Source organism: Equus quagga, chromosome 14 (genome assembly GCF_021613505.1).
Source record: "Equus quagga isolate Etosha38 chromosome 14, UCLA_HA_Equagga_1.0, whole genome shotgun sequence".
In the NCBI taxonomy this organism is placed as follows: Eukaryota; Metazoa; Chordata; class Mammalia; order Perissodactyla; family Equidae; genus Equus; species Equus quagga.
Window position 1 is genome coordinate 77,274,785 of NC_060280.1, and position 17,255 is coordinate 77,292,039.

The window sequence follows — 17,255 nt, forward strand, 5'->3', positions numbered from 1 at the left end:
TCTCAGCCTGACTTTCTCCCTGAGGCAGGCCTGCAGGAGGATTGTGTCCCAGAGCTCTGCAGCCCTCCTCAGGCCTTGAGGCAGCACAGGAGAGAAGGGGGCTGCCGAGCACCCCTCTAATTAGGCATCAACTGCGTGCCTCGACTGGGCACTCAGAGTTACAGAAAAGCCCCGTCATCACTTGCCCTCTGTTGGTCAGAGGGAATTCAGCCGTGCGCTCTGGAACTTTTGCACGCCTGCTCTGTGCCGGAGCTGGAAAAATAGGAGGAAAAGTTGATAAGAAGCCTCTGGTAACTCTAGCCATATCCATAAGTTGGGCTACAAAAGAAAATGGTTCTTCTGAATGGATGTGACATAGCTTTCAGATAAGATAGAAGCCTTCAGTAGACTAATGACTGAGTAGAAACGTTGACTAGCAAACTTTGAGGCAGAGATTTTATCAGTGCAGTAAGTCAGAAGTCCAGTCAGAGCTTCGGATGACACACGCCAATTCCTGGAACTTAGTGATTTGGTTTTTCTTTTTGCATGAATTTGTCACTTTCTATTCCACTTTCTGTTCTCCTCCTGCTAGATTCACCTCCCTCCCCAGGCTCTCTGATCCATCCTACGTGTCAGCACAAGCTTCGTTCTCCACCACACCCTGTTTTCATGGTATTACTGCGTGCCCGAAACCTCTCTTGGTTTCCGCTGCCTGTAACCCAAGGTCATTAAGCTTGCTTAGCTGGCATCGACATGGCCTCGAACGTGGCCTCGGCCCTCTCTTCTAACCCTCTCTCCTTGCCCATGCCTCTATTCAGTCATGCAATTCCATTCGTGAATGTCCCCAGACATCACTTTCAAATCTCACCACCCACCTCTGCCTTGTGCCTGCCTGCATTGCTCACTCGCTGCTTCAAAAGAGGTCTCACTCAAATCACATGGCCCCAGTGATACTTTCCTCTCCCTCCATAACCTCCAGTAGCCTTAATATCACCATCACTCCTTTAACACATGACCCATATTTCCTCACAATCTTAGTTATCTTCTCATATTTAAATGCAAGGATGAAGAACTTGTTTCATATTACTTCACTTCTACCCTATGGCCAAGCACGCAGTACATTGCAGAAGTCACTTCCAAATAAATTATTGGAGGCCTCACCAGCATCTCCCCCCTCCCCCAAGAAACATCTTTGAAGACTCTCTCTTTTCCTTTTGCTCATACCAGCATGGCACACACCCTGCAGACCCCTGCAAGACAGCCCAGAAAATGCCCACAAGAACCTTCAACCTCATTGCAAGCTTAGAAACAAGTCGGTTTTCTTGTTGGTTTGTTTTGGTTTTATTTTGTTTTTAAGCAAGCAGAAGAATTTGCAGGAGGAATTGTGGGGGAAAAAAAGTCAAATAAAAATTAAAAAACAGCCACCTTAAGAGTCAAGCTTCGTCTCTCTTTTATCCCCTTCCTTGCCCTGCCGCCCCATCCCCACCCCCTCACTTTCTGTTTTGCTTTTCATGCAAATTGCTAAAGAGTGTAATTTAAAAAGTACACTGGCTTTTCCAGGGCCAGGAGGAATGTGCATCCGCACGTGGATTTTTCCACAAGAAAATTGTCCCTGTCTTTTGGTTCTTCTTAGCCAGAAACAACGAGAACAGGCAATCGGATGAGCCCATCCATCTTTGCACTTCTTATTCTAATTTCTTTGAGAGGCTCCAAAGGGGCAGAGGGGATGGTTTGTGTTTCCCCGGTCAGGCTGTCGTTTGATGAGGTTTGTGCTCCATTTGTTCGGATGGTTTTTATGGTTTCTTTGTTGTTCATGGAAAGACTTTGAAAGTCATAATTTTGTATCCTTAAGCTTTTCTGCTATTCCTTCAAAATGCCTCAGTGGGGCTCACACCGTAAGAAGGAAAAGAGGGAGTTTTCAGGCAGTTAGTTAAGCAGCTTCTGAACACAGTCATGGAGGCGTGTGGACTCTTTCAAGAAAGAGATTGGGAGTGCAAATGTTCGCGCTCAATGCAGTGTTCTGCAGGGCAACCTGGAAGCAGGCCTCTCATCATTTCCAGGCTGGAAGCATCTCTCCATCCCCTCATTTCTTGTTCCAGGCCCTTTTCCAGCCCCGCCTCTGGCCTTTGTCCTTTCTCTGTGGTCATCAGGCCCAGCCCTCTCCACTCTCAAGAGAAAAGCCTGAGAGGCCGAGGAGAGCCTGGAATGTGCTCACATCCATGAGCTGTCCGCAATCATCAGCGCGCTGCAGCGAGGGCTGGAGGTGGCCTCCGTGACCGTCATGGGCCTGGGCTTTGGGAGAGTCTTCCCATGGAGTCTTTAATCTGGACACTGCCCACTCTTCAGAAATGCTTAAAGGACTTCACTACACAGCCATAGACACTTTTTCTTTCTAAACTTGTATTAGTTTATATTTGTAGAAAGCTTTCTAAGATGCCTCACATATGTTATCTCCTTTGATCATTCCCTGCCTTAGTCCATTCAGGCTGCTATGACAAAGTGCCATCGACTGGAAGGCTTAGAAACAACAGAAACTTCTTCCTCACAGTTCTGGAGGCTGGAAGTCTGACCTCAGGGTGCCAGCATGGTTGGTCCTGGTGAGGGCTCTCTTCTGGATTGCAGACAGCTGACTTCTTGTACCTTCACAGGGCAAGAAGAGGGCAGTTTAGCTCTGTGGCCTCTTCTTATAAGGGCGCTAATCCCATTCGTGAGGGCTCCACCCTCACAACTCAATTACCCCCAAAGACTCCAGCTCCTAATGCCATCACATTGGGGATGAGATACCGACATATGAATTTAGGGGGACACAAACATTTCAGTTCATAACATTAGCACAACCCCATAACCCATAAGGTAGATAAATCACATAAATTTTTATTTCCATAGTAAGAAAATTGAGGCTCAGGGATGTCGTATGATTCACCCACATGGTGACAACAAATAGTGGGAGGGGTAGAACCTTCGCCTTGAAATTCAGGGTTCTTCCCGTTGCTTTGGCTCCCAATCAGAGTGTCAGTGTTCCTTCCACTCACCCCAGCCTTACCCCTGGGGAAGAGGGCACTTCTGGAATTTAGTGATGCTTACAAAGTTACTGCTGAATTAAATTTCATTTTCCCTGGTCACTGAAAGATAATTGTCATGCAACCTTTCTGAAAAGCAAGAGATGCTGATCGACCTGTTTGTTGTTTCTCATTAGACCCTTCTTATGACTCAGTCAGGAGAGGAGGATGGGGCAATAACATGAATTCTGGCCTCAACAAAAGTAAGTAAATGTCACTCTTTTCTTTGGGAGGAAAACATGCTTCTGAGGTTGGGGTGAACAGGGTCCTGCAATAAAGGGGGATTGGAGCCAACATTTGTTTCCTGCTTTTTGAGTGGGCATCAAAATGAATTGCCCATTTAGGGCCCGTTAGTGATACCCACTCCTTGAAAGGTGGTATGGGATTTTCATTCAGATTTTTGACTTTGGTTTCCTTGCGTGTAGTTTTAGAACTTTTGAAGTTAGAAAGTTTCTCAGAATTAGGTTGTGTATGAATGAAAGGCCTCTGATTTGGATTCTGTCATTTACGTCATGTTGATGACCCTCTATGACTCTGTTCCCCTAGTTGTTGAGGCTCAGTCACACCAGTGTCCCTATGCCTGTTTCATGACAGGCTGAGGTGGAGGATAACCTGATGAAGACCTGGTAGGAGTCTGAGACATCAATTTGTATTGAAGTCTGACCCAAAATCTCCCATTGAGGGAGCATGGAAGGAGAACGACTCATAAACTCCTGAACCAGAATGTGTCAATCTTGCTATCTCTAGGAAGTAAAATATCAAGCACATGAATGGATGGTGAAGGAAATTCTTTCAAGAAAGTGGTTGGGATTACAAATTAATGCCCAAGCAATAACCAGGATGCCTTTCAATAATATGTGTTGTCTACTCTGCGCCCAGCACTTGGCACTATGGGGTTCACAAAGATGAGGCAGACACGGACCAGTCTCTCAAGCAGGGGAGAGGAGTCATGCACACACATGGCACCTTCCATCGGGATGGGCTCCGTGAAGGCCTGTGAACCTGGGGTCATGTGAGGGGGCTCTAGAAGGAGAGGCAGGATTTGGACTTGTGGAGATGGGGAGGACAGCCCCTCCCAGGAGAGATGGGGCCAGGGAAAGACATCAAGGTTGACATGTCTGATAGTCAGTGAGCGCTCTGGATTCCTGGAGTTTAGGATGCATGAAGGGAAAGAAGTCTGGAAAGATAAGGAAGGGGGCGTGAAGGACACTGTGAAGATAGACCTTAAGTCTTTAAGCAACGAGTCGCTAAGGTTTTTGCATGGTGGAGTGAAATGGTGTCGGCAGATTAAACTGACTAAATAGCATATGATGGGTCAGTGGGGAGAGGGAGGAGTGGTGAGGATTCCAGTCAGACTAAGCTATAGACCGTGCACGAAGCAACGCAGATCTACAATGTAGAAGCCCGGAAGGAGTAGAAAGGATGTATGCGAGAGACGCCGTGGAGGGGAGCTCGCAAAACATGGAAATACAGGAAGCAAGTGATCTTTGCTCAAATGTCACCTTCTCATTAAGGACCTTTCTAAATGTTCTATTTAAAAATGAAGCCACAGCCCCAATACCATTAGACGTGCTCGACGATGTATTTATTGCCCTTCCTCATTGTCCCCCATTAAAATGAAAGTCCTACCAGGAGCTGCTGGTTCACTGCTGAACCTCTAGCATCAAGATCAGTGCCAGCACAGGGTAGACTCTAGAGAACTAGTTATAAAATGAAAGGAATACATGAGTGAGTAGAGCGAGTGGATGCATGAATGAGAACACACATCTGTCCTTCTGGAGAATGTTCAACAAAACGTTTCTCCTCCTTTGTGGAGAGCGGCCTGCTTACCATCTGTCTTTTCCTCTTGCTGCAGGTCCCCCCCTTGCAGGAGCACAGACAATGAGTAAGAATACTGAGCAACGGCCCCAGCCAGGTACCTGTCCATCACATGTGACCCCTCCTTTGCTTCTTATGCAGCTGTTGATTGCACATGGTCAGCTGAGGAGGACTGAAAGCCTATAGTGCATTTGTCATCACTGCTGTCTTTCATAGAGGGTCTATATTAGACTCTCTGTAATAGATCTGTGAATTGAGTAACAGGCACTGGAATCAGGTAGAGACTTGTTCAGATCAGAGGTGAAAGGAACATAAAGATTAAATGTTCCAGGGGCCGGCCCTGTGGCCGAGCGGTTAAGTTCACCCGCTCCGCTTCGGCGGCCCAGGGTGTCGCTGGTTCAGATCCTGGGCGTGGACATGGCACCGCTCATCAAGCCATTCTGAGGCGGCGTCCCACATGCCACAACTAGAAGGACCCACAACTAAAAGTATACAACTATGTACCGGGGGGCTTTGGGGAGAAAAAGGAAAAATAAAATCTTTAAAAAAAAAAAAAAAAGATTAAATGTTCCAATGCCTCATTTTGTAAAATAAAGAAACTGAGGCCCAGAGAGGTAAAGTGATTTGCTAAAAGCTGCACAGCTGGTTTATGAGAGAACTAGAGCTATTATTCCAGACTTCCAAGTTGCTGTCCAAGCCTTTTATGCTTCACCAAACCTTACTTTCAAAAATGCCCTCATCCAATGATGGATCGCTTAACAATTTAGGCAGGGGAACTTTTCAAATCACGGAACTGGAGACTCTTAGTATTGGAATGGAACTTAGAAACATCCAGGTCTATAACCTCCTTCTGTAACATCTCAGGCTTGTAATTACCTCACCTCTACTTGAATACTTCTAGCAAAAGGGAGTTCACTACCTAGGTAGGCTCAATTCCAGTGTTTAAGCCAAAGTCCGCCTCCCTATAACTTCCACTCAAGTTTCCTGGTTTGCCCCCTTGAGAAGTCTTCCTCGCATTTCCTGTGAAGATGCTTCATAGATCGGAAAATAGCTGTGTGCCCACTCCCAAGTGCAGCTGCCTTCTTTATGTGACACAGCTGAGATTCAGTTCTGAAGAAGCCATGTGCTCTGAGATGGATAGACGCTGTTTTCCATCTCCACTGAAGACAGAGCGATAGAAAATTGAGCTACATTTCATCAGCAAGGTTAAGAAAGAACTTACTTTAGACAGAGAGAGGATTTGGCATAGAGGATTTAAAGAATCCCCAACAATAACAAAATTAGACCTCGCCTGCCAAAATATTTTAGTTGTCATACTGTGTGGATGAAAAGCATAGATTAAGTAGCCTTAAGGACTCTTCAAGTTAATTCACGATTGTAAGCAGAAATCCAAAAACCACATTGATTTTTAAGAATTGCAATTAAAATTGTAAAAAGAGTTTGGTATATGTTTGTAGCAAACATTTGACAACACAGCCAAATGGTGTTCTAGCTCTCTGCCGTGATTTCCTCACCTGAAAAAAGAAAGACAAACCTCACGTAAACCAATGTTGCAAAGATTTTTTTATAGCTAAATAATCACATAAGTTTTAAGTAAACTGAGACATTAAGAATTGTGACTTTATAGCAAAAATACAAATTCTGGTTAGTGTTGACGTTTGCAAGCTTAAGATCACAGAATGTTGTGCTAGGAGGGAGCTGAGGAGCCCAGCAGCTCAGCCCACTTCTTTTGCAGGTGGGAAAGCTGGCACCCAGAGTTTGCGCAGGGCCTTATTTAGTTTACTGTGCAGCTGGGGCCAGAACCAGGCTGCCTGGCTTCCAGGCGTGTGTTTTATGCTATGTCAGAAAACAGAGACACGTGAAGTTGTTGGTAACGGGTAGAGAGCTCTTAAAGACCAGGAATCATTAGACCTTCTTGAAGCCCATTGAAATAAGCTGTCTTTCACCTTATTCGTTATGACTGAATCGTAGCCAGCTCCTTTCCAAGTGGTTTCATCACGCTGTTTTAAATAATAACAGCATTATCTGCAAATTTTAGGCACCAAATGTAAAACAAATGATGCCGTTACTCTTCCACGCTGTTTCTGTAGTTACGGGGATGAAGACCCTAACGATGATCATGATCTTTGAGGTCTGCAAGTAAAACAGTAAAGTTTTCTGAAATCAGCCTTTCCTATGCTATTGAAATAGAAGCATAAAGTCTTGAGGTTTCTTATTGTTAATGCTGTTGTTTTTATACTTTTAATAACTGTGAAGCAAATTTCCTTTTTTCTTGCCCTAGATCCATATCAGATCCTGGGCCCTACCAGCAGTCGCCTAGCCAATCCTGGTGAGTTTCCTTTGGCCTGCAAGCTTTTCTTTCCAAAACGTTCTGTAGCTTTGTGAGGTCACAGAGACCTCTGTCCTAAGTTCAGACATCTGACTGGCGAGTGCCCTGTACCGCTTTCCTTGAATGTTCGACATCCACTTCTCTAGTGTTCAAGGGAGAGTTCAGGGCTTGTTGTTAGGTGACAATAATGTCCATTAGCTGAGGATGCTTCTGGAAAACAAGCATATTAGCACCGCATATCTGCGCTGAGGTTTAGATTAGTCATAAACGGCACAGGTACAAGTTTCAGTAGGGAAAGATGGGGGACAAAAGGAAACAATTACACTGAGCTCTCAGTTATCCTCCTCATGTAAGGCACAAGTGAATAATATTCCAAAGGCATTTTATTCTCGACTTTAGAAAGCATTGCAGGGTTGTCCGGCCTTATGAAAGAGGCATGTCCCTGAGAAGTTGCAGATAAATTTCACAATGTATTTTAAGGGTTTCTTGTTAAAAATAAGCCTCAAATAAGCCTTGAGTTCTAAAGCAAGCCCACCGATCATGTGAGCTAGTAGACCCTTTGCAGTAGCGAGGCCCTCACCTCCCCATGCCAGGGAACTAACGCCGCCAGTGTCTCCAGGCCCATTCTTTAGTGCGTGGCCCTTCCTGCTCAGAGGAGAAAGAAGCCACCCGCTCCCTCATCCCTGGCTTTTCTCTCCACCCACATTCTTCTCTATAGAACTTAGAGGTGAGAGCCAAGCACTAGGGCTCTGCTAGGAGCAGTCCAGTCCCAGCAACCTTCTCCGTGTGACACTGACAGCAGTCTCCTGCCTGGCCCCGACTCTCTTTTACCCAGACAGGGAATACCAGGGTGGGGGGCTGGGGAGAACGTCATCACTAAATAGAGATTAGACTGTGATTCAGGACTTTATAAAAGAAGAGATTCAAAGATCTTGCCAAAAGAGATGAGGAGTGGCTTGCCCACAATCACACAGCTGGTACTGGGCCATCCATCCCCTCATTACCCACAGTGCATTTTATTTTACCGGGCCTTGGGGAAAATTATCTTAAGATCTAACCTTGCTTATTATGCCAATCTCAGTGGTAAACATAAAAACAAATCAACAATGAAAAGAAGGGGCTGCCAAGTAACTTCTGAATGTAAAAAGAAGTGAAGGGTTTCCGATAAAAGGCAAGAGGATCCTTGTGTTTAGGGAATTGGATCTGACTTCCCTAGGCTGAGATACTCTGTTTTCTCCTGTTTGCCTCGCTGCCTGCAGGAAGCGGGCAGATCCAGCTGTGGCAGTTCCTCCTCGAGCTACTCTCCGACAGTGCCAACGCCAGCTGCATCACCTGGGAGGGGACCAACGGGGAGTTCAAAATGACGGACCCCGATGAGGTGGCCAGGCGCTGGGGGGAGCGGAAAAGCAAGCCCAACATGAATTATGACAAGCTGAGCCGGGCCCTGCGATACTACTATGATAAAAACATTATGACTAAAGTGCACGGCAAAAGGTATGCCTACAAATTTGACTTCCACGGCATTGCCCAGGCCCTGCAGCCGCATCCAACTGAGGCGTCCGTGTACAAGTACCCGTCTGATATCTCCTATGTGCCTTCCTACCACGCCCACCAACAGAAGGTGAACTTTGTCCCTCCCCACCCGTCCTCCATGCCCGTCACTTCCTCCAGCTTCTTTGGAGCAGCGTCGCAATACTGGACCTCCCCCACAGGTGGAATCTACCCCAACCCCAATGTCCCCCGCCATCCTAACGCCCACGTGCCCTCACACTTAGGCAGCTACTACTAGAAGCTTAATCATCGGTGGCCTTCTAGCTGAAGGCCCGTCCCTCACACTTCCTGGGATACTTTGGACTCTAAAGGACATACGTGGCCTTGAAGAGAAAACAAAACTGGATGTTCTTTCTTGTTGGATAGAACCTTTGTATTTGTCCTTTAAAAACAGTCCTTTGTTTTTAATTTTGGTAATTCTGCTTCCTCTACCGTGAACAAAGATGGATGATTCCGTTGGCCAGTACACCAGTTTGGATTCTCAACCTCCTATCATCTTATGAGCTGAATATTTAGATTACTGGAATGGGTGTATCATGGTTTGGGGAAAGAAACTGTAAATGTTCTTTATATTTTTATGACCAAAGCAGTTTCTTCATATCAACACACGGGTCTCATCATGGACCTTGTAGGGTTCAGTATGATAAAGAATCATGGACTTAACCAGTTATGCTCTGGTTTGAGACTTAGTGAAACTAGAGGTAGGAAGCTTATAATCTTATTTTAGGAGGACCTACTTCAGTGGATGGCAACTGGAACATTGGTTGTAAGGCCAGTGAAGTTTTCACCCAACTGGAATTTAAAAGAAAGAACATGTGTGTGTTTAAGAAGCCATGGGCATTGCAAAATCCCTCTCAGTGGGCGGTCTGCACTAGGCTGACCATTCTCTCTAGAAATAATCAAGATCGGAACTAAGAAATGTTAATGCAAATGCAGACATTCCTGAAAGACAGAGAATTAAGTAACTAATTTTTTTTAAAAATAATGACAGTGGGTCCCAGAACTTTGAAAAGTCTTAGGGATTTCTAAACACAGACAGATTCGCAAGCGCTGTGCGCTTGTCAGACCATCAGTCCAGGGTCAACCAATCAAAAGGCAACTTACTGTATAAATTATGCAGAGTTATTTTCCTATATCTCACAGTATTAAAAATAAATAATTAAAAAATTAAGAAGAATAAATAAACGAGTTGACCTCGGTCACAAATACAATTTTACTATCAAATCAGTCGTTATTTTTTTTTAATGTAATTTGTACATCTTTTGTCAATCTGTACATTTGGGCTGTTTGTACGTTTTTATAGCTGGTTTTTAAAAAGCATAATGTGACTATTACTGAAAAGTAAAGGAGACGTTTAAGTCACTGACTTATAGTAAGAGAAGCACTGGCTCAGGTATTACCAGGCGGGCACGAGCCGTAGAGGCAGCCATTTCAATCTTCAATGCTTTGGAAATGTTTGTAAATAACCGTACCGCAATAATCACAACTTCGAAAAGAAAACCAAACTTTCCCTTGTGGAGACGAGGGATTTTCCTGCCCTATATATGCAATATATTTTTTAGATATTAAAATATATATAATTTTGCAAGTAATCATTGACTTTTTTAAAACTATATTAAGTGTTAAGCTGACAACTGTCAATGAAGATTATGTTGTAAAATAATTTGACTAAATAAATTGTGCCTTCTTCTCTCGGAACTGAGGACACCGTTTTCTCATTTATCACCTTTAGGTCAACGGGTTTTCCCAGGGGAAATTTTCTATTGACCTCTTGCACCAGGAAGACTTTTTTCACATGTACACACTGCAGTACGGCAGAAAGCACAAAATCAATGTGGTTTTTATTGTCTGTATAGTCAGGGTTCTTCGGAGAAACAGAACCAATAGGACATATACACATAGAGATTTATTATGAGGGCTTGGCTCACGCGATTGTGGAGGCTGAGAAGTCCCACCATCTGCTGTCTGCAAGCTGAAGACCCAGGAAAGCTGGTGATGTAGTTTCAGTCTGAGCCTGAAGGCCTGAGAACCAGGGCTGCTGATGGTGTAAATCCCAGTCAAAGGGTAAGAGAAGAGTAAGGTCCTGGTTCAAGGAGGTAAGCAGGAAGCCAAGAGGTGACTTTCTCCTTCCTCTGCCTTTTGTTCTATTCAGACTCTCAAAGGATTGAAGATGCCCTAGAGCCTTGGAGAAGGCAATCTACTTCACTGAGTCACAGATACGAATGCTAATCTCATCCAGAAACACCCACACATACAGACCTAGGAATAACGTTGAATCTGGGCACCCGCTAGCCTAGTCAAGTCAATACTTAAAATTAACCTTCACACTGCTGACTATGTTTGCAGAGACTTTTTTAATGTTATTTCAATCTTCCTCCAGCCTAGAAGGGTCATATAGGATGACAGCCAAGGCCCTGGCTACCTGTGTCCAAAACCAGAACAAACCAAGATGGCCCTTGTCCATTAGACTGCATCCTGTTGCATCCACCGAGCGCCTCAAACCCAAGTGGTCGCTCTCCTGATACTCCCAACAGCGAATAAGATGGCCCAGTTTCATCTGGTCCCAGGCCAGGATTTGACATCCTGTGCAGATTTTTAAGGTCTTTTTTCTTCCCAAAGAAGAAACTTGCTTCAAATTGCTTCACTGTTAGGTAGCTTGTTTTCATTTCCTCTATTTTATAATGAAAATGAATGAGACCTGGAAATTCCTTGATGTTGTGAGAAATTCGACTCACAGCATTGGTAACCCTATAATCTTCCCTGGGTAACACTGAGTACTTTCTAGACAACTTGTCTACCTAAATGAAATGAGATGTGTTCCAGAACATTGGTCTCCAACTTTTTTTAACTTGCTCCCTACCATTAAAAAATGTGCTAAACAAATATTCTCAATAAATGCACATTGATTTATAAATCATTTCGATAGTTACATTATTATTATTTGTATTATAAAACGAACACAATTTTAAACAGCAATATAAAAATAAATCGAAACTGAAATTCTAATGTTTTCTTCTTTTCTTTGTGTTGCATATCTCTTACTGTCAACACTCAACAAGAAAGTTAGTCTTTAGAGGAATAAGTATGTATGTATACATCTATATGGATTTTCTAGTGACTTCTAAGAAAGGAGAAAATAAAAACTTGGTATTAGTGCCCCAAGCATAGAAAGAGAAATGATAAAGGCCGGGTATGTTTAAGAATAGTCTAGCTGGATTCTTTTGTAAATCTCCATCTAGGCCAAGCAATTTACCCATCACTTTTGAAATCTGCAAAGTATTCATTAGGGAAAATAGAGGCACATGTTTCTGACTGCTGTAAGAAGAATGGATGCTGAGACCAGTGGGAGCTCACCCTTTTAAGAGGTTTTCTTTATATGCCTTGTTCAACTACTGGCTTAGGTCTATCATCTCTACAAAGTCTTAGAACTTTGGCCAAATCTTGCTCCTTGAATTTGTGCCCAATGATTTATTCCACATTTAGGAAGCTGGTCCTCTAACAGGTCCAGGACACCATTTTCTCCTTGTAAGCATTTGTATAGAGTGAGAGCTGGCATTTAGTCCCCTGTAATGCCCAGATTTAGGGTCTGCTAGCTTACTCAAGGGCATCCAGCTGACCAGTCACAGAGGACATTCAGGGTCTTTTTCATCCTGGCCACTAGTCCAGTATGTTACCCACTCAACCAATCTGTACCTATGCCATGCAGTTATTCCATTTAACAAACACTGCCAGCCAAGCAGAGAGTCACGCGGTGAGCCTGTGAGCAATTCTAATGGAGGTGTGCTCCCCACAGTTTAGGACACTAGGCAACAGCCCTTTGGAGTAGGAGGTCACTTTTTTTTTAGTGTCAAAAAATACTGCTAACTCCCACATAAAGGAAGCTAGATTTTCAATATCTGTTGTTTTGCAACATTTTTAACAGTCAATGACCACTAGAAATTTAATAACACCTAAAATGATCGCCATTTTATTTAACCAATAATATCTGTGTGCAGTTGAACAAGGAATGTGTACGATGTTTATTTAGTCCATGGGTGATACATAAAGTGTGGGCCTTCAGATGGATTTAGGCCAAATGAGATCAGGAGGTTCTGGAACACCAGGGTGGACAGGAACATCTGTCTCTACTAAGCCAAGATGCTGCCAGGCCAAGGCAGTGGTTGATGAGGAAGTCAAAAAGCAAGACATATCAAGATGCAGCGCTTTCTGTGAGTGGTCTGTGGACTTGATTTCACACTCCAATCCTCTTATATCTATTCATTAACAACCTTTACGTATACACGTTACCTTAAAAACCATTGAAAAGGTACCACTTTGGGAAGCAACCCTCGAGCCTGGTTCCCCTGCTGTCCAGCCCTACCCCACCTCACTGGGAATCTGCCTCCCGGAGCTTCCTCCACCATCAACAGCAGTGCTGGGCTTGTGTCCAGCACTCCCTCAGGAGGAGGCAGTAAAATGGTGCTTAGTATCAATGGGGGAGAGGGGGGAGGTCGTAAAGACCTGGGATGAGGGCCCAGGGGACTGGGTTCTGGTGAATAAACAGAGACTTCAACTCTTATCCAGGAAGAACTTTGTGTTTTGCAAGAAGCACACTGGCCCCTTCATCACAGGGAAAGCTACTGAAATTGATACTGTGCTCCTTCAGACAGGAGTCCAGCTAAAGGATTAGGAAAGGTCAGCTGATTTCAAGACTACAAACCCCAGGCTCCCCTGGGGGACAGACACTTGTGAGAGGAAGTGGTTTAGCCAGTCAAACCTCTAGAGTTTCAGCCAATTGAGAAAGGATCTGGAGGGAAGTTTGTAAAAGGAATGTCGGCTCGCATGCCTGGGGTCTGTCTCCGCTCTCGCTCTTACTCGGCCTCCTGTCTAATTGTTTCAGTCTGTCTGAGCTGGTAAATTCCTAAGTACATAGTCAATTTACACTTAGCTTAAAAGCTCTAGGGGGAAACAGAAAAAGTTTCCAGTGAGACCACTCACTTACCTACAATTGCTAACCCAAACTTCTGGATTTTAACTGGGTTACCTCATGTGTTTTCTTAGTGGAAGGAGAGAGGCAATTTATATAGACAAATGAGCAAGGATGTAAGGCAGAGGACCTGGGTTCAAGTTCCGGCCCTTCACCTTGGTCTGTCTGCAGCTATGAACTGGGGGGCTGAGTACTACCTCCTCAAGAGCTCCTGTGAGGTACTAGATGACACCTGTGGAAAACCCTTTATAGAATACTGTACAGGAGGTTTATATATAATCACTGTTATCTGCTAGTATTTGCCGGGTCTTTCCAAGAAATCGTATTAAGTCTTTGGCAACTGGTGAGCGCTCTGTTCAGGGAGTTCAGTATAGTCCAGATTTTGTTTTGTGGTCAGAGTGAAAAGTGGAAGTGATATGGACTTTCCGGAGATCCATTGCGTTTTCCCTGTCCCCAGCCCTCGCCATGCCCCACTTGGGTCTCTGCCCTTTCCTGGCTCTGTGCACGCCCACAGTCCATAGAGCATGCTGCCAAGCTGCAGGATGTTGCAAATAAAATGAGATTGTTCTGCAGGAATGCAAAAAGTGCACGTTGTCAGAAATGCTGGGCTGAGTTTTTAAATCAGCTAAGAAATAGAGGCCAGGAGCTGGGACCGTATGCCTAGTAAGCTTGGCTCCACATTGTTTGAAGACACGAAGCAGCCTGTAAGCTCCATGAGAGGAGAGACTGTCTATTTTGTTTGCTGGATTGGTGGAGGCAGCACCCAGTAGTTGGTCAGTTGGTAGGTGCTGAGAGGATAAATAAAGAACAGGGGCAGAGTCAGAGAGAGCTGGTGTGAAGCCCAGCATTTCCACCGCCCCAATTATAACTGACTGCCTCTGAGCTTGATGTCGCCATCTGTAAAATTAGGATTATAGTCATAACCATACAAAGTTACCACAGGAGTTAAGTAAGACACTGTAAGTAAAAATGTTCTGTAGGTTGAAAAGAACTATGAAAATGCAAGACACTGTCTTGGTAGTTAGCTCTTCTTATCATTCAAAACTCTGTATCAGTCTCTGTTCTTCCCTGATATCATAAGATAGAGTTAAACCATACTCCCCTATTCTTTTGCATAGTATGAATATACTTCTTTTAACCACTGCGCCACTGGGCTGACCCCTGAATATACTTTTTTTAACTGAAAAAAATTATAAAAGCTTGAGACAGTGACAAACTCGTGGAAAAATTGGAACAGTACAAAGATTTTTTTTTTTTTTTTGAGGAACACTGACCCTGAGCTAACATCCGTGCCCATCTTCCTCTACTTTATACATGGGACACCTGCCACAGCATGGCTTGACAAGCGGTGCATAGGTCCACACCCAGGATCCAGGCCAGCAAACCCTGGGCCGCCAAAGCAGAGTGTGCAAACTTAACCACTAAGCCACCAGGCTCATCCCACAAAGAACATTTTTTATTGCACCATTTGAGAGTAAGTTGCCAACTTGATGCTCCATCACGCCCACATACTTTAGTGTGTTTTTCCTGCAAACAACAATGTTCTCCTGCATAATCCAGCACAGTCGTGAAAATCAGAAAGCAAACAAGGACAGATTACTACCACGTAACCCTCAGACACCATTCACTCTTCACTAATTGTCCTACTATCGTTGTTTGTAGCAAAAAGATCTCATTCCGGAATCACGTATTGCATTTAGTTGTCACATGTCTTTAGCCTGGTGCACTCCCAAGGTCTTTCCTTGACTCTTAGGGCTTTGACAACTTTGAACATTAGAGGCCAGTTGATTTGTAGACTGGCCGTCAGCTGAGGTTGTCTGGTGTTTCTCACGATTGGATATAGGCTGGGCGTCTCTGACAGGAACATCACAGAGGTGACGCTGCTTTCTTCTTGCAGCTTATGGGTGGCATACAATTTGAATTTATCCCATTATTGATGAAGTTCATTTTGATGTTTTGATTAAGGTGATGTTTGCCAGGCTTCTCCACTGGGAAGTTACTCTTTTCTCCTTTGTAATTAGTAAGTATTTTGTGCAGAGGTACTTTGAAATTATCTAAATATCCCATTCATCATCAAATTTCACTGTATCCATTCATTTTTTTCCCTCTCTAAAGACTCACGATTTCTTATCTTATTAACTGGATATGACATGGTCTTGTCTTTATTTATTTTGATGATCACATTGTTCCAGTGGGAGGCCATTCAAGCTGGCTTCTGTGTCCTTTGACACGTTCCCATCAATCTTTAAGCACTTCCTTGTTTTAGCCACAACAACATATTTTGGGCTCCCTGTCCCAGCCTTGAAATCAGTCACTTCTCCAGGGGTTTCTGGTTATTTTTAGTGGAAAGTGATATTTAGAAGCCAATATCTGGCTGCTAGGTGTGCTCATTGCTCTTGTAGTGTCACTGCTCCCAGGCCTTCTCAGTAGATAGAGCTTTGCAACAAATGTATATATACACATTTATATCACATATACCCACACAGACATTTATCTACATGCACCTGCTATATTAGTGTTCTCCAGAGAAACAGAACCAACAGGATATGTAGAGCTACATAGGAGAGATTTACTATAGGCATTGGTTTATGCAATGGAGGCCAAGGGGTCCCACAGCCTGCCATCTGCAAACTGAAGGACCAGGAGAGGCAGTAGTGTAATTCAATCCAAGTGAGTCCAAAGCCTGAGAATGGGGGTAGGGAGAATGGTGTAAGTCCCAGTCTGACTCTGAAAACCTGAGAACCGGAAGTGCCAAGATCTGAGGACAGAAGAAGGTGGATGTCTCAGCTAAAGCAGAGAAGGAAAATTCACCCTTTTTGTTCTGTTCAGGCCCTCAACAGACTGGATGATGCCCACCCGCAGTGGTAAGGGTGGTCTTCTTTACTCAGTTTACTGTTTCAAATGCTAATCTCTCCCAGAAACATCCTCACAGACACACCCAGCACTATTGTTTTACCAGCTATCTGGGCTTCCCTTAACCCAATCAAGTCAACACATAAACTTAACTGTGACATATGCATAGACATTTATATCTATATTTATTTCTCTATCTGTATACATTGAAACCCTGGAGTCCACTCAGGTGCATCCATTTCCCACCTAACGCCACACGGTTCACCCTAGTTTTTTCCCTTTCCATATTAGTGGTTCTCTTATTTGACAATGAGCAACATGGTTTCCATTGAGCCTAATACATGCACTTACTTATCAATCCTCCTGCATGTAACCAGTGTCCTATCTCTACTGCACCACCACCCCATGTGACGTGTTCCTGTTCCTCTCCCTGCTTTAGCTGTCGATTCCCATCCTGGCCACTCCTCTGCAGGGACACCTTCCATCTTCCTCAATCTGCTCAAGCCCCAACTCCCATAACAGGCTGCGCTCCTGTCTCTCATGGTGCCCTCTTTATTCCACTTGGGCACTAACACCGCGTTCCAGGACACTCCACGTGGATGCCCTGTTCAGGCCCTGATACCACCTCACTCAGATACTTACCTTGCTCTGCTCCCCTCATGGCTTCAGGAATAAATACTCTAGAAGGGGAGGGAAATGA

At 44.3% G+C, this 17,255-nt stretch overlaps 1 protein-coding gene across 5 annotated transcripts in view; it reads left to right on the plus strand.

Moving 5' to 3' along the window:
- Positions 1-10,434, plus strand: part of FLI1 (Fli-1 proto-oncogene, ETS transcription factor) — a 122,394-nt gene extending 111,960 nt beyond the window's left edge. For all 5 annotated transcript variants that reach the window (XM_046686007.1, XM_046686010.1, XM_046686008.1 and 2 more), the window contains 4 exons: positions 3,176-3,241; positions 4,894-4,953; positions 7,138-7,185; positions 8,445-10,434. In XM_046686007.1, the coding sequence (XP_046541963.1) occupies positions 3,176-3,241; positions 4,894-4,953; positions 7,138-7,185; positions 8,445-8,974 (704 nt within the window). In that variant the 3' untranslated portion in view covers positions 8,975-10,434. The remainder of the gene's footprint in view (positions 1-3,175; positions 3,242-4,893; positions 4,954-7,137; positions 7,186-8,444) is intronic.
- The last annotated feature ends 6,821 nt before the right edge of the window (positions 10,435-17,255 follow it).